The following is a 23,373-nucleotide window of genomic DNA, read 5'->3' on the forward strand; positions in this document are numbered from 1 at the left end:
GTTTCACAGGGCCAATTTGTGGACTTTCTTGCAGTCTGCCAGGATCTGTCTTAAGTTTACAAACTAGGAACAGCTTTGAAATTTACTATAAGAAAGGTTAGGTGAATAATGCCAAAGTCTCAAACTTTGGGTTTCAAATTTGTGACCAATATCTGATTTCCTTCTGCATGTATTATGATTGTTTAGGTTCTATGGTGCTCTTCATCATCCTGCTAATACTGTTTTTATTTTTTCAGCATGTCTCTGTGTTGAAGGTGCAATCCTCATTGATTGTGCTATTCCTAAGTTATTTACTGTCTTTTTTATTGATGTGGCTGCCGTATAGTTTTATCTCTTCACTGAATTATGGCATTCAATTATATTAGTTTTGTTATGTTTCTAATTATAATGCGTGCTCTAGTTATTCTTACCCAGCATTTTTTACTGAATGAATGATTAAGTTGCATTTGCAATAGTGCAAACCGCTAGCCCAGAGAGGTGTCCCAGTGCTGCCCATAGATCAAGACCACACTGTAGAGAGTGTACTCAGATGTAGGACAAAAGACAGGTTTTGAGCATCTGTTTGTGATTTAATGTTTAAGACACACTGTTAAATATTTTGAGCCTGACCCATAAAAAGTCTTATGTATTAGGGTCAAGGCCTTGAATAGAATCCTATTTGCACAGGGAGGTAATGCAGTTGTTTTAAGAAAGGTGTCATGTGTGTGTGACGAGGAAGATTGAGTACCATTTGTGCTCCTGCATTCTAACCCATGTGCAAATGGTTGATCAAGTATTGAAGAAGGCTGAGATAGAGGCTGTTTGCAATGTCAATCCATGAAATCATGAAAGGATAAGGGCATCTGCTCTAATCTTATGCGATTCTTGTGGCAGCAAGTTAAGAAACATTTTGAGTGAACTCAGTATTAAAAAGCAAGTGCCCGAAACTGCAAGAATTTGTGAACCAAAATATAGTTCAGAGTCAAATTTGAATCAAAGATTTCTGCAGTGCTTTCCGGAAGGGAGCATGAGAGAGTTGCTTTGACCAATAATCACAGGGAAGGACAGAGGGCAGTTCAAGGTCCAGCACACCCACCCAGTCGCGGCCGTTGTGGGAGTTCCGTGGGGCGGTTAGGCGGGGCGGGGGAGGGGCAGGGTGGGGGGCTCTAAAAACCGGAATATGGATAATTGCAGGTAAGTAAACAATTAAATAAATAAAACGAATTTCGTAGCATGCGCTGCATCGCAAAATGCGATGCAGCGCGCGCTACGAAATTCGTTTTATTTATTTAATTGTTTACTTACCTGCAATTATCCATATTCCGGTTTTTAGAACCCCCCACCCTGCCCCTCCCCCGCCCGCCTTACCGCCCCACGGAACTCCCTCCACGGGCCTCAACTGCACGCACCCCAGGAATGTAGGTGTACGTAGAGGTGTGCAGTTCCTATAGTGGAGCAAGAGCACTCACAGACCCCAAGGGGTGTCATGCTTCATCATAGGTCAGCTCCTCGTTGGGCCAGTGCTGCAATGCCTAACGAGCTCCGCAGGGGGTTCTTTGCCGGACTTCTTTTAAGCTGCCGAAGGGAAGTATGAGGTGTGATGTGAAATTCGACAGCCTTTTTTGGCTGGCTGCAGGCTTTTTCAGACGGTGTTTGGCCTCCTTCCATACATCAGGCACTTCAGCTAGTTCTAGAGAAGTATACAATAATTTGTTGATAACGTGTTGATTATATGTACTGCTTTTTTAACTACTGTAGATGGTCATGGGCCATTGGGCGACCCTGATTATTTGTTTTGTTCAGTTCAAGGTTACATTTCTAAATTCTTGAAATTAGCATAAGGGGAGGTGTTATAGCTAATTCCAACCTCAGATTTTCCTTTGGAGAGTATTTGAATTCTTCTTGAATTTTCTCCATTGTCTCTTCAAAATAGAGAGGTATTACATTCTTCCTGTGAAGGCTTAATATCAGTTTGCTTTGCTTTTTGATGGAGAAATCGTTTGATTGTATTTAAAAAGTCTATGTCACCCCAACATTATTTGTGTATTGTGCTTCCTGCACCAATATAATAGCTTTATAGTATTCTTTAATAGCTTGTCTGTATAAATATTTATCTTTTTCCCCATAGATGTGTTGACATTTCCTTTCCAAATTCTTGCAAAACGAGTTGCGATTAGAAAATGAAGGGAAGAATTAGGGTGCTGTAACTTTTCTGTTGTGGGCTACCATTGTTTTCCCGGAGCAACCTGATTCATTCTATTCTCCAGTCAGATAAGGACTTTCCCTACATTTGTTTTTGAGGAAGCCCATGGGTGTGGGTATAGTCAGGGCCAGACTGGGCATGCAAACCGTCCCTGGTAATGAGTCAGGTGGCAGCCGGGGGTGGGGTGGAGGGTACGCGTGGAAAACATTGCAGATTCTTTTGTTACAGGGGGCCAATGCTACAAAACCGGCTCAAGTAACAAAAATGCCCTTCCAAGGGGCCAAAACTGGCCCCCACCATGGTGGCCCACTGGGTAAACACCCGGTGCCCCCTATAGCCAGTCTGACCCTGGGTATATTGTTTGATAATGAGGTAATTAAATCTTTTTGATTGATCTTATCCCATTGATGAAAAGTACTATTTATTTCTAGTCTTCCTTGTTTCATCATTCTTTTTTTGCCAATGCAAAAGAGATGGCCAAGTGATCACTCCATATTAATCCTCATGCTGATGTACTAACCTTAACTTCATGTTGATAAAACCAGATCTATTGAATTGTCAGCTGAATGGGTAGGTGCCAATAATTAATTGACTTTTAAATTAAACATTTTCAGTGTTCTTCGTGTTTCTGCTTGTGTTTCAAAATGTCTTTGAAATCAAGAAAAGACCTCCTGTACATTATGACAGTTCTTTTTTAATACTACCTTACTCTCTATTTTTTCCTAATGATTTCAATTAGTGTGTAATATAACAGAGCTTTATTCCCATCATTATTCTGAGTTCCACTTTCCCCAGAACTCTAGGTGCTCCTTGCAAAAACAGGTTTGTGTCATTCAATTTTCTCATTCAATTCTGTAAGCTGGACAGATTTCTAAGTGGCATCTTTATGTGTGCCTTGTTGTTCCACATAAGGATGTACTAGAGATGTGTTTGGTGTTTCGCTTCTAATAGAGCCTCCTGTCTTGTGCATTGGATTTTGATCATCCGGTGCTGCCATCCTGAGGTCTTTGGACAGTTGATTAAATTGTACAATCAGCAGTGGAAATAGTGGAATTGCACCACAGTGGCTCTTTCTCTAAGGCAATATTGCAGTGTGGATAAACTGAAAAGCAAAAGACCCTGTACCAGGCTCAGTTAGTACACTAAGTTACTTTTTGCAACATGGGGCTAATAATAATACACATATGCTGGATTAGTTCTAGCTCCCAGGTAATTTCAATCTGTACATTAGGCTTATCTCTTGTCCCCCCATTAGCCTTTTTGTTCAAGTAACTGATCATTGTAATCCCTCCTTTACAACATTCCAGATGCATTTGTGAGCACATACTTATTACAAAAAAAGAAACTAAAGTGTAAACACACAAGGATAGTATTTAGGTACGTTTTGTAGTTGTTTGCATATATTTCACCACTTTCTATGTTTTTAGGGGTATCGATTTCTAATAATGAATGTTGGAAGCAACTGCGCAAATTTAGTATTATGACGCTGAGAGATTTTGGGATGGGAAAAAGGCTGTTAGAAGACAAGATCAAGGAAGAGGCTCGGTGCATGGTTGATCTCTTCAGAAACACCAAAGGTATGCATGATTGTCATATTTGTTATATTATGTGTATATGTCATACGTGTTATTCTTATATTAGAAGTTGATTATGTATTCAAACAGCAATTTTTATTGTATTTTAGAACCTGGACAAAACAATACAAATAAACCCGACAATTTGGCAATTGAATAGCACAAGAATTTAAACAGCCTTGATACAATACTATAATTAATTTGTCTGCTTGCCCTGCCATCGTTATGTCAACTTCAGATTCTCTTCTAAAATGAAGGAATAGACTGCATATGAGGCAAAATTAACTTTCTATTTTCTGTCAGTGCAAGCGTATTTTCATTCAGATCCATTGATCTCCCTTCATACCATGCAATTATGAAGGAGTAAATGGAAACTTAATCACTTCAGATGGTCTCGTGAAGAAGTGTGCACACTGGGGTCTTTCTTAGCGAAGAGGCTATCTGCAAAATATTGTATGGAAGTGTCATAAATATACCTTTCCCAAGTAAGACAGATGATCCCTAAGCGACTCTGTACAGGACTGGGTAGAAATTAAACAGGATACAGCACTGATTAGGCATAGTAAATGGTCACATGGTAGGGAGGTGAGTAAATAGAATGGGGCAAGAGACTGCTTTTTCAGTTCTGGGCAGGGCGATATAAATGCAACAGATCTTTTGAATTTATTTTTTATTTGATAAACATATACTAATCTATTATTCATCTTCTTTTGGTCCATTATCATGTCAATATCTTTGAACACACACCTGTTAGAAGAGTATTCAGATATTCTGCTTGGAAAACTTCTGCATTTGTTAAGAGTTTGTTGTAAATGAATCAGCTTAACTTGGGCATGAGTCCAAGTTTAATAAAATATTGAATCTATTGCCATCTCACAATGGAATTTATTAGAGCATAATTATTAATTACTATCAATGTTCATTTGCTTGTGTTAACGTTAGCATAACCAGGCGTTGAGTTGATGACTGGGCCTCAGCCTGCCAGTACTGGCAAATGTTTTTGTAAATATGAAAGGAATTACATTTAATTCTTCATGTTTAAATGGCCTGCCAATGTTCTTTCCCATTTGTACTGAAATGAAAATATAATTTCTCCGTATTTTTGGAGGAAGTTGAATCCCAACTGTACTCACGCCTGCAAGAAATCAAAGATTTTTTCCGTTTTTGCAGATGACTCTGAATGGTCTGTTATGTTGAATATGTACGCGCGCTGAAGCCTACCGTGAGGGGAACGGTTGTTGTTGTGTTCGCCACATTCCCTGCCTCGCCCTGCACCTGTAAACTCCCAAGCTGTGAGGGGAACGGCTCCAAACAGGGCAACTACAATCCCCAGAGGGCTTTGTGCATCCAGCGCCCACGACGCAGCTGAGGGGAGGAAGCTCTCAAAAGACCGGGGCGCCTCCCGCAGCGCGGGACGCGCGCGGGCAGCGCCTGGGCGAAGCCCGGGCCAAGGGCGGGCCCATCCTTGCCCGGCATTGCCAGGGCAGGGCCATTCCCCTAACGTTGCGTTTTTTATGGAGTTTTGAAGGTTGTCACTTCCTGTTCTGTTCTGCCCTACTTGCTACACTCCTCCTCTGGATTGTGTTCCTGCCGCTCATTGCTCCTGCCCCTGCTGATGAACCCGCATCTGCGGATCTGAAACGGACTCAGTGAAGGGAGGTGTACTTTTTTCAAGTATCAAGTATCTCTTGTGGTAGGAAACTGTTTACGCTTTTGTGCGTCTGGAGGTCTATTCAACCAGAGGATTGAAGCCATTGGACTGGGTTTGTGAACTTGGCCTTTTTTGCGCTGGTTACCATTTGCGAAAGTGGGACTTCATTTGTTTTATTAGTGCATAGTGTCATTTGTTCTGTGTATTATTTTATTTATACTTGTTATCATGCCTAAACCGAAACCAGACAAAACTGTTCCCGTGCCAGGGACCCTAGATAATTACCTGGTGAAACGAATAAATCGGATAAATAACGATAGTAGGGCTTCACTAGGACTGGGGAACACTCTAGTGGAGCAGGAAGTCATGACCCCACCAGTGGTTGACATAGATGGGGGCATCAATCAGGATTTCAGAGATAGGGTGGAGATACCGGTCACTGCCCAGGTGCATGTAGAATCACAGGTAGATTCGATTGACATTTTAACTGAGGAAATAGTGGAAGTTCCATTAGCACCAAGGCCGGTGCGCTCATGTAGGAAAGTACAATTAAAACGGGTTGGGAGGCATAATAAAAAAAGAGCAGACAAAACTCAGCCGGTCTGCAGTGACTTAAGATCCTCTACTCTTAGTAGAAACAGTGAGGGTGACGCTAATTTAAATCTAGAGCAATTTACCCTATTGATTAACACACAGGAAGCAAAGATTGAGGCTAAATTAGAGGCGATGTTAAGACCTCTGACAACTATGCTTGACACTCTGGCACTGGAAGTAGACAGACTTAGCGGTTTGTTAACTACACACCTGGCATCAGCTACTCTGGCTGGAGCTAAGATTGTGGAAAAGGGGAAGGAAACTATGACAGGGAATGTCCCTCGGACTCCACAGCAAATTGCTGTAGCATTACCCGTTCCCCCTGCGACATTAGCCATACCTCCGTCGTCTACTCACCCCACAATAACCCTGGAGGGCAGACATGACCACAGGGATATGCGGAAAAGCCGCTACCTTAACCTTCCACCTGACTGTGCACCATATGTGGTGGTGCTGACAAATGTCCCATCCTGTGATGACCACTCAACTCTACCACATGAGGAATCTCACACCTCACTAAAAAATAAAACAGTTGCATGGTTCAGTAAAAATTGCGGTTTCCCTGTCGCATACTCAGACCAAATACTAACAGTCAGAAGGGTGAATTGGGTTGGCCCGTCCAGACAAAAAAGAAGTGGGGACTGTATTGTTGTCAATTTTAGGCATCCCCAACACGTGGCAACAATTTTATTAAGAGCATCTTTACTAATGTGCAATATGGATAGTATATCTGTTCACCCTTTGGGCTACTTTTATGCACATTTGAATAAAGATCCGTACCCACAAAAAAGAAATAGGCCAGCAAATTCAATCCTGACCCCTGCCTCTAATGCACCTTATGTGTATAATGTTAACCAAGGTGGGTGTGTGTCTTCTGGAGAAATACAGAATAGATTTAATTTTGTTGGTCATTGTAATAATGGGTTTAATGTGGAGACATTTAATGTGGAGACACAGAATAGATACGATGCCTTATCTGGTCTGGAGGCATGCGACTGACGGGAGGTGTCTGGGGGCATGGTTAATGCAATATCTGCCGGGTTATCACCCATTAAAATCACACAGGCTAAAGCTAGTTATAACAACGTTATCTCCTGGAACATTGCAGGTCTGGCTTCAAAGATGGCGGATGATAATTGGATCATGTATATTAAGCAATTTATGATCATCTGCCTGCAGGAGACATGGTCGGTGGAATGTGATTTTTTCCTGGAAGGGTATAAGGCATTTTATGTTCCTGCAATAGTATCAAGTAGAGGCAGGCCCAAGGGTGGTTTGGTGATTTTTATTGCAGTTAAACTGTCATGTAAAATTCGCAGAATTTCAACAGCAAACTCTGGATTTATGGGCTTAGTATTGAATGGAGAAAATTGTCTGGCCGGTCTGGTCAATTTTTATAACGCTGTTAACGTCAACTTAGGATCTAACCAAATATCTGCTTTAAACGTTTTTATTAATTCTTCATTGAGGGATTGTCTTCATAATCTTATGATTATGGGAGATTTCAATGTTCATCCTTGCGGCGACCCCCTATCGAAATGTTTAAAGGCCCTGCAGTGCGACCGCCGAGGCGGACTGCATTTGGAACATACGATGGAGGGGGAACTTTTTAATGACTTATTGAACTGTTTAGACCTTTCTATGGCTATGTCATTGAGGGATCCCACATTGTATTTTAACATCCCAACTTTTAAAGGTCATGGGAAGGGTACCTTCATTGATTATGTGTTACTCTCTCTGCCTATGCAGTCATTTGTGGACTCTTTTAATATTGAACAAAGTGAATTTAGTGATCACAACCCACTCACTGTTCATCTGAAGGGCCCTTGGAAATGTATCAATGGTAGGCTGAGTACAACTGATGGGAGACGGCGCCTTAGATGGTCAACGATCACTCCCAACCTATTATATAAAAATATTAGGGAAAACTGCACACAGGATATAAAGAACTGTTCTCAAGTAGGGGCAGACCCGATCCAGGTTCTTAGTGCCTTTCAAAGCTTGACGGAGAAGGTTGCAGAGATGATGATGGTCCCAGTAAAGACCTTAGACAACAAGGGGCCAAGATGGTTTAATCATGATTGTTCTAAGGCAGCTCGTAATTTAAGGATAGCCTTGGCAGCCAACCCTAGAATAAAGACAGATGTAATGTTGTGTCGCAAAGAATATAAGTCTGCCATTGCCTTACGTAAGGAGTTTTTAAGAGTGGAGGCTTGGGAAGAAATTCTTGATCCCTCTACCTTAAAATGTAGCTCTAGATTTTGGATGGTAGTTAAAAAACAATTTTTGGTCCAGGACCCGGGTGATGGGCTAGAATGCTGCATAACAAAGGAAGAATGGGAATTACACTTTAAACAGTTCTATAGTTGTGTGGAAGCGGAAGGTGTTAATTTCCCTCTGGGTAACAGTGATGGAAATATTATGTTTGATAAAGACGAGGTTGTGGAGGCCATAGAGGGACTTACTGGCAGGAAAGCGCCCGGCCCTGACGGGATCCCACCAGACTTATATAAGTCCGACCCAAGTTTTTGGGCCCCCATTTTAGAGTCTGTTTTTAATGCTGCTGCTGAAATCGGCTGTCCCCCTGCTTGGGGAGTTTCAACGATTGTCCCTGTCTTCAAGAAGGGCGATAGGGGCAGTCCTTTGTGTTACAGGCCGATTTCACTAATAGACTCTATGTTCAAGGTTGTGGGGAGAATCCTGTTGCAGAGATTGTCAAACTGGGCGTTAGAAAACAACATTATGTCCATTTGCCAGTACGGCTTTTGTAGTGGTCGATCTACTATAACCCAGTGCCTTAATCTTTTCCTAATATTAGGCAAATACACTGTTGTTCGGAAGGGTACTGTCCATCTTGCCTTCATGGATTTGTCTTCAGCCTTCGACTGTGTTAACAGGGAAAGGCTGTGGCAATCCATGCGGGAGAAGGGTGTTGATAGAGGGATTATCAACTTTTTGATGGACCTACATAGTAACACTAGCGCTAACGTTAGGTATTCGACGGATTCGAGCACCACGGGCAACTTTGACATTAAAAAGGGTGTGCGTCAAGGATGCATTCTCGCTCCCTTTCTTTTTAATTTTTATATTAATGAGTTAGATTCCGTTTTACAGACGGTACAGGCAGACTGTCCTAGAGTTGGCTGGCGGGGTATTCCAGTTCTTTTATACGCAGATGATGCGGTTTTAATCTCTAGAACCGAGAAGGGTCTCCAAGCTTTATTAAATGCCTTTAATCTGTTTATGACAGAAAGATACCTATTTGTCAATAACTCTAAGTCGTTTATTATGCATGTTGGAATACAGCCAGTAAGGATTTTTGTATTTAAATTAGATGACGTACCTATCCCCATTTCAAAATCGTTTTCGTATCTTGGGGTCCTATTTGACACTAAATTAAATTGGGGCCCCCACTTGGAAAAAAAGAAAGGGGAACTGGCAAGGGTTAATGCTACCATCTTTAACTTTGCATCGAAATTGGGGAAGAAGCCAATTAATGCTATGATGAAACTTTATAATGCCAAATCAGTGGCAACTGCTGTTTACGGCAGTGAACTATGGGGCTATGTGGCTGGAGAACAGCTTCAGGTGGCTGAAAACGTTTTTATGAAACGTCTTCTATGTGTCCCATCTGGTACATCTAATTTGGCAGTACACGAAGAATTGGGGGCGCAATATTTATGTGATACTTTTTCCTTGCGCCCTTTGACTTGCTGGGCAAAACTCTGGTTGAACCAGGATATTCCATTAACCCATATGATCTTGAAAGATGTCTTGTCTCTTGACAAGGCAATGCGCTCCCCCTGGTTAAAATATTTGAAATCTTGTCTCACCCGACTTGGCCATCGGGAGTTATTCGAAAATCCAAGCGAGATCGTAAAGGGGGATGTGGAGGTAATTAAGCGGGCCTTTCATATGGGGAGAAAGGTTCAACGTGAGGAAGAGGAGCTTTCGAAACCCAGCGTTAGGAAATATGTCATGTTAAAAACTTGTCAGACAACGGAGCCTTATTTGATGGGCTCATTTAGTTCCCATGAGAAGTTCCTGCTGTCAAGGTTTAGGTTAAATATCTTTCATCATCTGTTATTTAGACCAAAAAAAGATATTTTTAATAAGGCTGCAGCTCCCTGTGGCTGCGACGGAGAGTCTCCGCAGGACATGCTGCATTTTATATTTTTATGTAAATTCTATGAATACCCTCGCAAACGCTATTTGATTGCTCTTTTAAAGAAACTTAATTTTAATCAGATCAGACCTGCATTAATGTACTTACAACTTTTGCACAGTGACAGTGTTCTCCATATAATCGAATTTTTTAAACTCTCTGTTAAACTGAGAACCTGCATGGATCAATGAGCCGGGTTTCCGTATTGTTTGACTGCCTCACTTACCCTAGGAATCTATATGGTTTTTTTTTGTTGTTTTTTTTTTTGCTTTGCGCTATTTGCACTTTACTGACTATGAACTAACATACGGTCTTTGTGAGATTTTTTTGGTCATGAATCATGGTATTTTATTGTATTTGTATGTGATGTTTATATGTATACTTTTATGGTTTGAATCAAAACCGAAATAAAGTTTTTATTGATTGATTGATTGAATATGTACAGAGATGTAGTTCTCTTGTTTTTAGGTTAAGGGTTAGCATTAATTATGCATTTCGATGGCATTTAGTAGCAGTGTTGCAAATAATGTATCATGGGGCATATTTACAAGCCCCTTGCGCCATCCTTACATCCCTTTTCCCATGTTAAAAATGACGCAAAAGGGGTGCAAGGGGCTTGTAAATCTGCCCCCATGTGTTTAAGAAAATGAAAGTAAAAGTTGTATACCATATACCCTGGGCCTGTACATTTAATGAAAATAGTGGACCTGCCACATTTTTTTTGCCACACACGTAGGTAGCCCATTAAAACATGTACAGGTCTACCATTGCAGCTTGTATGTAGGTTGCCCTGACAATTCAAATAACCCTTGTCCAAAGTCTTAAACTCCCCTTTTATTACATATATATCACACCTAAGGTAGGCCCTAGGCAGGCAATAGGACAGGGTGGATTGTAATTAAGAGGTTGAGCATGTACCTTTAAGTTATAAATGTCCTGGTAGTGAAAAATTTGCAAGTTCCTTTTTCTCTACTGTGAGGCCTACCTCTCCAAATATGATAACATTAGGATGCCTTATTACATTTAATTAGTGCTACCTTTTGATTGGGAGCAGGTAGAAAATAATTCAACTTTGGTGTCTGAGAAATTGTAATATAAAACCCTCATTGATGGTAAAGATGAATTTTAAGTCACAATTTTTAAAATGGCACAATTAGAAAGTTGGCATTTTCCTGACCTATTTGATGCCCACAGCCTGTTCCTAGGCCACATGCCTGGGTGTAGTTAGCAGGTGTACTGTCTATTTTCCACCAGAAAGCACACAATAGAGGGATTAGGTGAGCCTGGATGTGCCATCACTGGCAGGAGTTGGGGCAGAGCTGGGCACAGCCCCACTTGAGGGTCAATAAGCTATGACCTGCATTTACACAAAGAGCTTCACTCTAGTCCATTGTGTCTGCACCCAGGCTGAAGCCAGGGAAGGGAGGAAGGAAATTCCAAACACGTCCAGGGGAATCTCAGAAAAGGTTCCCATCTTCTTGAACCTGCACCTTGACCCAGCCTGAGTGAGTCCTGACCTTCCAAGTGGTGCCTCTTCAGTCCTGGACCCGTGGAAGTTGTGCTAAATGTGCCCATATAGCCAAAATCCAAAACTTGGGACTTTTTTTGCTAAAACTGCTCTGAGAAGCGAGAGGAGACCGGGACCTATCTGCTCGTTGATTCACCCAAGGTGCATCACTGGTCAGTCTGAATTCTCGGCAGTTCCTGCTATGTTCTTCTCCAAAGCAGAAAATCCTGTTTGGCGTCTCTTTGCAGAAGGGGTATTCTGCCTCGTGGATCCCTTGTCAGCTATAGTCTGCAGCTTCCTTCCACTAGAGATTTCTGACAATCAAAAAAGAGGTCCAAACTTAAAAATCTTGACTGTAACTTTTTCCGTTGGCTCCCCAAAGATGACACCTCCTCCTCCTCGGCCACCGCCTGCAACCTTACCCTTCTGAACTTTCCCTTCTCACACATTTAACCACAAAGGTAAGCGCAGACTGGGCCTAATCCACTTCAACTTCCAACTTTGCCCCATGTTTCAAGTGGCTATAGCAAACTGAGTTTCAGATTTTAGCTAAAATCTTCATTGACTAATGAGGACTTTACATAATTTTCATATACAGAGTAACCACAAGACCGAGTTGAGCACAATGATGGTGTCTGAGGGGGCAGGATTGCCTGCTTGGTGCAATCCCAGAGGTAGACCAGAATGACCTTTAAGTAAAAGTGAATGGCCATCCATTACAATTTTGATCAATAAAGGCGCTACCTTCTCTGCTGTTAGACCAGTGGAAGTTCGCAACCTAACCCTCTCAGGAAAAAAAAGTCAAAGTTTTAGACATTTCAAAAAATAAATAACTAATAAGCTGTCAGATTATTAATGTCCCAGTAAAAATAGGCTCAATTGTGAATGTCCAAAATGTCATAATCAGATGAGTACAGTTAATTAATTAGAGCAGTACTTGCTATGTAAACTTAACTGTGTCATTTACTGTACACCGAATGTTGTCAGCATTCAGCCAAAGAATGAGGCCTCTGATTTTTTAATAAAGTTGCAGGGTCAAGAGTTAAAAGGTGCCCAGTATTTACAGAGGAAAACTTACCTTCAGATTAAACTGTGAACAAGGAGGTTGTGACTTTTCTGGGAAAATTGATCAGATTGAATAAAAGTATATACTGATGAAGCAGAGGAGGAGATTGCACATGTTACTGATAACATTATTGAACAGGGCATTCTAAAACAAGTGTTAAGGTCTCCATGTATATTACTGAATGTGAGAAGAAAGAAGCCTGGCAGAAAATAAAGTATACTTCAGTGCCTGTACAAAATGGATGGCTTAGTGATTCCTTGTGGTCTTATGCACCAAATCCCTCAGTAATATTGTTTTCAGTTCGAGCGAAAGCCCAGTAGTTTACTGTGATATATTTGCATCAAACATTTTTTTTTATCCTCTTCAAGAGTGTACTCAACATTTCTTTGTGTTCTGATTCAGAAATAGAGTTTTGGTTTGGTGTAGGATCCCACAGGCCTATTTGGAAAGTCATTTATTTGGGACATCAAAGTAAGAAGAGAGTAAGGAAAGTGAGTAAGGAACACATTTCTGCAGTTTTGAAATTGAATCTACCAACAATACACAGAGATGTGAGGATTGTTCTAGAAATGATTGGCTACTTTTGTCAGTGAGTTTGAAACCTTTCTCTGATTGCAATGGCTTCACAAAGGTTGACTCACTTTGATGTGAGAGATCCGGTGCCTTGGGAAAATGATTGTTTGTAAGGTGTCCTGGAGCTCAGACACAGCTTGTGTAGCAGTCCTGCTCTACGCATGTGAACTTATGAGAAAGAGATGTATTTGTTTGACATGAAAGAAAAGGTGTGCACTTTCAGTCTTCACACAGCAGTACAGGGTGGGGATAAAAATGCACATTGCATATGTTTTCTGCTACACTACATGCAGTTACCTCCACGCTCCTAAGATCGATGAAGAATGTTGTAGATACTTCCTTGGCAATTGTGCAAAGTAAGAAAATTGTGATGGAATAGATGTTTATTCTTCTGGTTCCTCATTCAGGGGAAACACTGCTGACTCACATGCATACTCAACATCTTACAAGAAGTCATTTGACTAAGTATGAACAGAATATTCTCTTGTTTGAAAACATTTAAAATGCTGCAATACCCTGAATCATTCAGCATCCATGCCACTGACATGGGAGGAAACTTATAAAAAATTGATGAAAGTTACCATGATTGCATTTATGTGACAGAATTGTGCACAGAACCTGATATTTAAGATCTACCACACGAAATTGCTGAATTGATTTGTTTGTTGGATGATTATAAGAAATTGGATTTTTGTTGGTTGGGGGAACCCCATTCAGGCAACAGCCACACTCCTTGTCAGGGTGGACCACAAGGAAGTTGCTAAATTACCTGTGCTTAACCCTCTGGTAACTTTGCACAAAAGCAGTCAGGCTTAACTTAGAGGCAATGTGTAAAGTATTTTAACAGCACACAAACTTCAATAAAGTGAAAACTCAGCACCAGAAATAACCTACACCAATTTTGAAATATAGAGAAAAATGTCATAAACAAAATGTCATCAAACAAATTAAATCCAATCAGTAGAACAAAAGTTGTGAAAGTTCGTATTGACGTATAGCACCTAAAAGATCAAAGCGCAAGCCACGGGTATCTGCTTTCTCAAGACCGAGTCCAAGTCAAGAGTTAAGGCTGACTGCTATGGAGTATGAGTCAAATACAAGGGGTGGATTGGGCTGTATCTCTGCTTAACCTCCACATAGAAACATTTCTGAAGAAAAGTTACTGAGAAAGTAGAGTTCAATGAGGGAAGGCAGCAGGCTGTGTCCGAGGAGTGGTTGTCACGCCAAGGAGCTGCTGGACGAAGCCTCAATGAAGTCATCATTGATGGCAGGAAAAACTCACAGTGAGAAATTTTGGATTTCCAGGCAGAGGGGTTTGTCTTTGTCAATGTGGAGCAGGTCATCCTCAAACCCTGTAAAGAATTCTACCTTTGTTATTAGACATATTTTTCGGAGTAGAAAATCTCCAGCAGCATGAAGCAGTAGGCTGTGGCCAAAGAGGGCTTCACAAAGCTAGATACTATTGCTTGGATGTCCTGCAGAACAGCATCTGCTGCTGCGGAGGAGAAGATAGTTGGAGCTATGGAGAAGTAAGGCTTTCTGGCGATGCACCTTGGCCATTTGGATGGCTGGTAGGTTGCATTCTTCTGTCGGGTCTCCAGGATGTTTTTGTCCCAGCTTTTGGAGAAATACCACTAATACCATATCCAAGGGTCCAGGACCACTGGGGCACTACCTGAGGGATTATGACTCACTCCAGTAAAGGCCAGCAACAGAGTTCAAGGCATCAGGAGCTTGTTATGCCCTAGTAGCTCACACAGGATGCCAGCCAACAAGACGCTTTTGGTCACTTCTGGTGGTACTGTGTTGAAGGAGATGCTCCACATTTCCTTTAAGCAGCAAGGCAATCCTTCTGAGTTTTTTCATAGGTCCAGGAATGTAATAAAGAGGTCTTCAGGAGTTTTTCACTACCAGGATATGAAAAAAATTAAGCCCAAATGTCCTACTTTTTAAAAACAATATACCTTGCTCTATGAGCCTTAAGGGACTATCTTAAGGTGACATATATTTATATTTATATATTACCTACTTGCGGTCACCAGTAGGTAGTTATAGTTAGGACCTAGTTTCCATAGGATTTTTTTTTTTTGATTTGCCAATATCTTTGGCGCCGGTTGATGAATCTTCATGAAAGTTTCAAAACAAATGGGGCGCTCCGATCAGCTCCTGTCTTCAAAGTTTCAGGGTAATTCATCAAGCAGGGGCCGAGCAATAAGGGAGGTCTCAAAACACATTTTCTCCATGTCCATGGTAATTTACATAGGACATTTTAGACAAAGCTAGAGCCCGAACTGCTGAACGGAATTACACCAAATTTTGCAAAAAGGTAGGTCTTGGTCTAGAAAGCTTGCATTTTTAATGGTGTAAATCATTCAGTAGTTGCTGAGAAAGTAAAAAAATAAAAATATCGATATCTGAGCACCGAGGAGGATTCGCGAACCCTCCTGGGCACGAGCTTCACTCTGATTGGCTGCCAACCCTCTAAACCAGAATGTGTTGGCAGCCATCTTGTGACTCAATACCTGAGTCATAAGAAAAAGGTAAAACAAAGATAAAAAACAAGAAAAGGGGGCAGGGTAGAAACATCCTAACCACCTAGGTCTGCTCAGGGGGTCCCACAAAGAACCACAGGCCCAAAAAAGCTTTTTTTTTTAAACAGCCGAATTCATGCTGGGTGCGTGAAAAAAATATTTAAAAAATGAAGTGCGGGCTCCCTCGCTCCTTTTTCTATAAGCCCCTGGGTAGGCCAGGTCCCGGGGGCAATGCCTAATTAATTAGCAGAGGCCCACGGGGTCCCCACAGCCCCAGGGATGGCCACCTCCCTGGAGCTTAGTTAATTGTATGCATGGTGCACGTGGTACCCCCTGCAGCCATGGGGACCCCCACCTCCCCGGTGCTTGAACAATAAATGCGTGGGGGTGTCCCAACCCCCATGCTGCCCCGGGGACCACCACCTCCCCTCTGCTTTATTATAATTGAGACGGGGGCCTCGTAGGCCACCCCAAGCCCCGGGGACCACCACCTCCCCAGGGCTTTCTTGAATAATGAGGGGGAACATCATAGGCCCCCCAAGCCCCAGGGACCACCATCTTCCTTCATTAATGAGGGGGGCCTCACAGGCCCCTTCAAGAACTGGGGACCCCATCTCCCCAGGGCTTTGCCCTCAAACAGAGGGGGTCGTATGGCCTCCCTCCTGGAGTCCTCGATGGCCCTGGGGACCACCACCTACCAGGGCCACCACCTACAATGTCCTGGGGTTCCCACCCCTGGGACGTTGCTGTTTGCAATGACGGGGGGGGGCCCATGTGGCTCCCGCCCTGTCATTGCAAATACTGCTTTGCTTCCTGGAAGCGAGAGCAGGGACACTGCTCTCGCTTCCAAGAAGCAAAGCAGTATTGCTTTTGGGCAAGGGGAGCTGCATGTTTGCTCAGCCCCCTTTCTCCACCACCCTGCAAATGTGACTACTAGTTAAAGAAGCATTTGTAATGAAATAGGTTTCTTATTTGTGAGAGTTAGAGAAATTGGCGTTGTAAATGTAAATGTATTTTACTAATGTTTTTTGGAACGGAGTGGTTAACGTTGTGTGTGGTGGAATTATGTGATATGTTGTGCAGTGAAATTATGTGGATGGAAAGTTTGTGGTATTTAGTGTATAGGAATTATGTAAAGTAGGATTATGTGTTATGGAGAGTAATTATGGGGTATGGTAGTTTGTGTTGTGGAGTGGTAACCAAAGGTTTAGTCTTCCTCGTTTCCATAGAAGCTCAACTGTGAACACAGTAAGACAAAAAAAGAAGGAATCACTGAGGAGCACTTGTGGACCTAGTCAGAGGTATGAGCAGGGCCACTGGAATTATGCGACTGTTTGGCTGCACCAACTATCGCACAATTATACATTTTCCGCATTAGCCACATAATCCATCATCTGCTCCCTAATATGCAGATTTGAACAAAAAAATCCTTGTTTCTAGCTCAAACGGATCAAACGTTACCAAAACTGCAGCAACAAGTGTTACAGCATGGTGGAAGGCTCTTTGCAAACCTAGAATGGTCAACTGTTACTTGTTGCTAAATCTGTGTGTTAAATTGGCAGTAATGGTGTGCAAGCCACTCTTGCCTCTTTCTGCATTTCTGTTGCTTCTTTCTGCACATTTCTTTCTTTTTCTGCACTTCTCGCCTCTTTCTGCACATCTCTTCTACTTTCTGCACCTCTCTTGCCTGTTTCTGTATCTTTCTTGCCTCCTTCTGTACCTCTGTTGTTTCTTACTGCACTGCTCTTGCTTCTTTCTGTGCCTCTTTTTCAAATTTCTACACCCCTCTTGCCTCTTTCTACACCCCTCTTCCCTCCTACACCTCTGTTGGTTCTTTCTGCACTGCTCTTGCTTCTTTCTGTACCTCTCTTGCAAATTTCGACACCCTTCTTGCTTCTTTCTGTAGCCCTCTTGCCTCCTGCACCTGTGCTGTTTCTTTCTGCACTTCTCTTGGTTCCTTCTGCACCTCTTTTGCCTGTTTCTGCACCGCTTGTGCCTCCTTCTGCACCTCTGTTGCTTCTTTCTGCACTTCTCTTGGTTCTTTCTGCACTGGTGTTGCCTCTTTGTGCACCCCTCTTCCCTCTTTCTACACTCCTTGTGCCTCCTTCGTCACCTCTGTTGCTTCTTTCTGCACTTTGCTTGTTTCTTTCTGCACTGCTCTTGCCTCTTCCTGCATCCCTCTTGTTCTTTGAGCACCTCTTTTGCTTCTTTCTGTACTTCTCTCTCCTCTTTCTGCACCCCTCTTTCCCCTTTCTGCACCTTTGTTGTTTCTTTTAGCAGTTCTTTTGCCTCTTTTGCACTTCTCTTCCTTCTCTCTGCCACACTCCTGACTCTTTCTGCACCTCTCTTGCCTCTCTCTGCACCAGTGTTCCCTCTTTCTGCACCTATCCTGCCTGTTTATGCACCTCTCTTGCCTCTTTCTGTACCTCTGTTTCCTCTTTCTGCACTTCTTTTGTTCTTTCTGCACCATTTGTGCCTCTTTTAATACCTCTGTTACTTATTTCTGTACTTCTCTTCCTTCTTTCTGTACCTCTCTTGCTTCTTTCTGCACCTCTCTTGCTTCTTTCTGCACCTTAATTGCCTCTTTCAGCACCTCTGTTGCTTTTTTCTGTAGATCTCATGCCTCTTTCTGTACCTCAAGTGCCTCTTTCAGCACCTCTGTTGCTTTTTTCTACAGATCTCTTGTCTCTTTCTGCACCCCTCTTTTCTCTTTCTGGACATCTCTTTCTGCATACCTGTTCCCTCTTTCTGCACATTTCCTGTCTCTTTCTGTACCTCTCTGGACTCTTGCTGTACCTCTGTTGCCTCTTTCTGCACTTCTCTTGCCTCTTTCTGCACTCCTCTTGCCTCTTTCTGCACATCTGTTGCTTCTTCCTGCACTTCTGTTGCCTCTTTCTGCACTTATATTGCCTCTTTCTGCACTTATATTGCCTCTTTCTGCACCTCTCTTGCCCCTTTCTGCACCTCACTTGCCTCTATCAGCACCTCTGTTGCTTTTTTCTGCAGATCTCTTGCCTCTTACTGCACCTCTCTTTTCTCTTTCAGCACCTGTCATGCCTCTTTCTGCACCCCTGTTCCTGCCTGTTCCTGTACCTCTCTTGCCTCTTTCTGTACCTCTGATGCCTCTTTCTGCACTTCTCTTGCTCTTTCTAGACCCTTCGCACCTCTTTCAGCTCCTCTAATACTTCTTTCTTCACTTTTCTTCCTTCTTTTTGCACCCCTCCTGCCTCTTTCTGTACCTCTCTTGCCTCTTTGTGCACCCCTCCTACTTTTTTCTGCACCACTCTTGCCTCTTTTCGCACCTCCGTTGGTTCATTTTGCACTGCTCTTGCTTCTTTCTGCACCTCACTTACCTCTTTCTGCACTTCTCTTGCTTCTTTCTAACCCTCTGTTCTTTCTTTCAGCAATTCTTTTTCCTTTTTCTGCACATCTCTTCCTTCTTTCTGCACCCCTCCTGCCTCTTTCTGTACCTCTCTTGCCTCTTTGTGCACCTCTCCTACCTCTTTCTGCACCCCTATTGCCTCTTTTTGTACCCCCGTTGGTTCTTTCTGCAATGCCCTTGCTTCTTTCTACACCTCTGTTGCTTCTTTCAGCAATTCTCTTGCCTCTTTCTGCACTTCTCTTCTTTCTTACTGCACCCCTCCTGCCTCTTTCTGTACCTCTCTTGCCTCTTTCTGCACCTCTCCTACCTCTTTCTGCACTCCTATTGCCTCTATTTGTACCTCTGTTGGTTCTTTCTGCAATGTCCTTGCTTCTTTTTGTACCTCACTTGCCTCTTTCTGTACTTCTCTTGCTTCTTTCTCCACCTCTTTCCTCCTTCTGCTCTTCATTTGCTTCTTTCTGCACCTCTCTTGCCTCTTTTGGCACCTCTGTTGCTTCTTACTGTAACCCTCTTGCCTCTTTCTGCACTCCTCTTCCCTCCTTGCACAACTCTCTTGCCTCTTTCCACACCTCTCTTCCCTCTTTCTGTGCAACTATTGCCTCTTTCTGTACCTCCGTTGCTTCTTTTTGCACTTCTCTTGCCTCTTTCTGCACCCCTTGTGCCTCCTTCTGAACCTCTGTTGCCTTTTTCTGTACCTCTCTTGCCTCTTTCAGCACCTCTCCTACCTCTTTCTGCAACCCTTGCGTCTTTTTACACCTCTGTTGGTTCTTTCTGCACTGCTCTTGCTTCTTTCTGTACCTCACTTGCCTCTTTCTGTACTTCTCTTGCTTCTTTCTACACCTCTGTTGCTTATTTCAGCAAGTCTTTTTGTTTTTGCACTCAGGCCTTTCTAGGGGAGGTCATGCCAATCATGGAGGTACCCCAACCCATAGTGTACCCTAGTGTATGTAGGTGTTTTAACTGTATTCTAAGTGTCTTTCAGGATAGCACTGGCTCCGAGCCTGGTTAGTAAGAGTCAGTTACCACCAGTACCAGTCAGCAAAAAGTTGGGGGCACAGGATAACTTTGCAACAAGACCTCTTTCTGCACCTCTGATGGTTCTTTCCGCATACCTCTTGCTTCTTTCTGCACCTTTCTTCGACTTTCTGGACTTCTATTGTCATCAGTGATGTTGTTTGAGATGTCATCAGTGAGATAATATGTGACATCATCAGCAGTGCATTGTGGGGGCGTGAGTTATAGCAATAACAGCTGAATTTCTCTGGTTTTGTGTGAATGAAATATCAGCCTAACTATAACGTCTTTGAAACCTGTGTTTTTTTGTGAATATATATATATATATATATATATATATATATATATATATATATATATATATATATATATATATATATATATATAACCTAATGGCGGTCGCCAGTAGGTAGTTATAATTAGGACCTTTTATCCATAGGAAATCTGCAACATTCTATTTGGAATAACTTTGGTGCCGGTTGACGAATCTTCTTGAAATTTTTAAAACTGGTGGGGCACTGCGGTCTGCTCCTATCCTGAAAGCCTCGGGGTGATTCGTCAAGTGGGGGCTAAGAAAAAAGAGGGGTCCCAAAACGTGTTTTTCTCATGCAATTTTCCATAGGAACCTTTAATCACAGCTACAACCCGAACTGCTGAACGGAATTAAACCAAATTTGGCAAAGAGGTAGCCCTGGGTTCACACTCATGCCTTTTGGTTAAATGTTCTAAATCTGTTCAGCAGTTCCTGAGAAAATCAAAAGCAAAATCACATATATATCAGGGCGGAGCCTAACCACACATCTCATCGTGAGATCTGATTGGCTGTCAGCACTTCATCCATGAAGTGTTGGCAGCCATCTTGGGACCAATATACATGAAAGCACCTCATTAAAAAGCATTGCAGTTAATAGAAGGTTTTAAGACTTTACTTACATTATAAATCATTTGTTGATGGTACCATTCTCATTTTGGGAATTGTGGTGTGTTCTAAGGTGATTTTACCATGTGAAAAAGCATTCTGCTGGGATATCATGAATCATGTTTGAGAGAAAACTATTTTCTCATGCTTTTCCCGCAGAGGTTTGGAAGGTGATCTATAAGCTAAACTGAGAGCATATTTTCTGTAAATTCACATTATCTTTCTCAGTCATGTCAGAATGAAGTCTGACATTCTCAGTAAAACATGTACATCCAACAAGGGCAGAGACTGTCAGTTTATTCCTTTGAGTTCTACTGCAGCTTCCCAGAGTGTTCTAAAGAACAACTAGAGCGCTAACAGTCCTACTTATGACAAACGTATGGCACACCTGAAGCCATGTTGATTGGAATAAAGTGGTAACTCTTAAAACATTTAATTTAAAAAGGAACAAAATGAGGAGGTTCATTTTGCAATAGAAATTATGATTACTGCTGCAGAAAGAAAAGTTATGGCACATTTTGAGTGACTTCTCAAATCCTGTTCTATTTTATTAAAAAACTCTGACATGCAGACTGAAACATGCACTTCGAATACCAGCAGCAGACTTCCCTGGTGAGCAGTAGCTTTACTACAGTGATCTAATGAGCAACTAGAGTGCTAACATTCAGAATTTATGGCAAATGTGTGACACATCTGAATGCCTTCTTGATGGAACCAAAGTAAACAAGCATTGAAAATGCAATAGGTCTCGCCCTCGTTTCAGTTAAAGCAATTCTGTTTGTAATTAGGTGGCTTTTTAGCTTTGCTTTTATTAGTGTTTTTCAAACTTTCATGTACATAACATGCATATGTATGCATATATGTATATGTATGCATGCATTTATATTTATATTTATATAGATATGAATATTATATATATGTATGTATATATATATACACATATATATATAAATGCATATGCATATATATGCATATATATGTGCATATGTGTGTGTGTGTGTGTGTGTAGAGAGAGGTAGAGAGAGGTGTAGAAGTAGAGGTGTAGAGGTAGAGGTAGAGAGGTAGAGGTAGAGAGGTGGAGAGGTAGAGAGTAGTAGAGAGAGAGGTAGAGAGAGGTAGAGAGTAGAGGATGAGTAATAGAGAGTAGAGAGTAGAGAGTGAGTAGTAGAGAGTAGTAGAGAGACTAGCAGAGAATGAGTAGTAGAGAGTAGTAGAGTGAGTAGTATAGAGTAGTAGGGAGTGAGTAGTAGAGAGTAGTAGAGAGTAGTATAGAGTGAGTAGTGGAGTGAGTAGTAGAGAGTAGAAGCGAATGAGTAGTAGAGAGTGAGTAGAAGAAAGTAGTAGAGAGTGAGTAGCAGAGAGAGAGTAGTAGAGAGTAGTAGAGAGTGAGTAGTAGAGTGAGCAGTAGAGAGTAGTAGAGAGAGAGTAGTAGAGAGAGTAGTAGAGAGTAGTAGAGAGCGAGTAGTAGAGAGCAAATAGTAGAGAGTGTGTAGTAGAGAGTGAGTAGCAGAGAGTAGTAGAGAGAGAGCAGTAGAGAGTAGTAGAGTAGTAGAGAGTGAGTAGTAGAGAGTAGTAGAGAGAGAGTAGTATAGAGTGAGTAGTAGAGAGTAGTAGAGAGTGAGTAGTAGAGAGTAGTGGAGTAGTAGATAGTGAGTAGTTGAGAGTAGTAGAGAGAGAGTAGTAGAGAGAGTAGTAGAGAGTAGTAGAGAGTGAGTAGTAGAGAGCAAGTAGTAGAGAGTGTGTAGTAGGGAGTGAGTAGTAGAGAGTAGTAGAGAGTGAGTAGTAGAGAGAGTAGTAGAGAGTGTACAGTACAGTGAGTAGTAGAGTGAGTAGTAGAGAGTAGCAGAGAGTGAGTAGTAGAGAGAGAGTAGTATAGAGTGAGTAGTAGAGAGTAGTAGAGAGTGAGTAGTAGAGAGTGAGTAGTAGAGAGTAGTGGAGTAGTAGAGAGTGAGTAGTAGAGAGTAGTAGAGAGTGAGTAGTAGAGTGAGTAGTAGGGAGTAGTAGAGAGTGAGTAGTAGAGTGAGTAGTAGAAAGTAGTAGAGAGCGAGTAGTAGAGAGCAAGTAGTAGTGAGTGTGTAGTAGAAAGTGATTAGTAGAGAGAGTAGTAGAGTAGTAGAGAGTGAGTACTAGAGAGTAGTCGAGAGCGAGTTGTAGAGAGTGAGTAGTGGAGAGTGAGTAGTAGAGAGTAGTAGGGAGCGAGTAGTAGAGAGTGAGT

The 23,373-nt window shown here is 42.1% G+C and overlaps 1 protein-coding gene across 1 annotated transcript in view; it reads left to right on the forward strand.

The window, feature by feature from the left end:
- Positions 1–23,373, forward strand: part of LOC146798085 (cytochrome P450 2G1-like) — a 759,568-nt gene that overhangs the window by 193,282 nt on the left and 542,913 nt on the right. Inside the window, exon 3 of the mRNA XM_085625302.1 lies at positions 3,610–3,759. Coding sequence (XP_085481428.1) covers positions 3,610–3,759 — 150 coding nt within the window. The remainder of the gene's footprint in view (positions 1–3,609; positions 3,760–23,373) is intronic.

The sequence above is a fragment of the Triturus cristatus genome, chromosome 9 (genome assembly GCF_964204655.1).
Source record: "Triturus cristatus chromosome 9, aTriCri1.1, whole genome shotgun sequence".
NCBI lineage: Eukaryota > Metazoa > Chordata > Amphibia > Caudata > Salamandridae > Triturus > Triturus cristatus.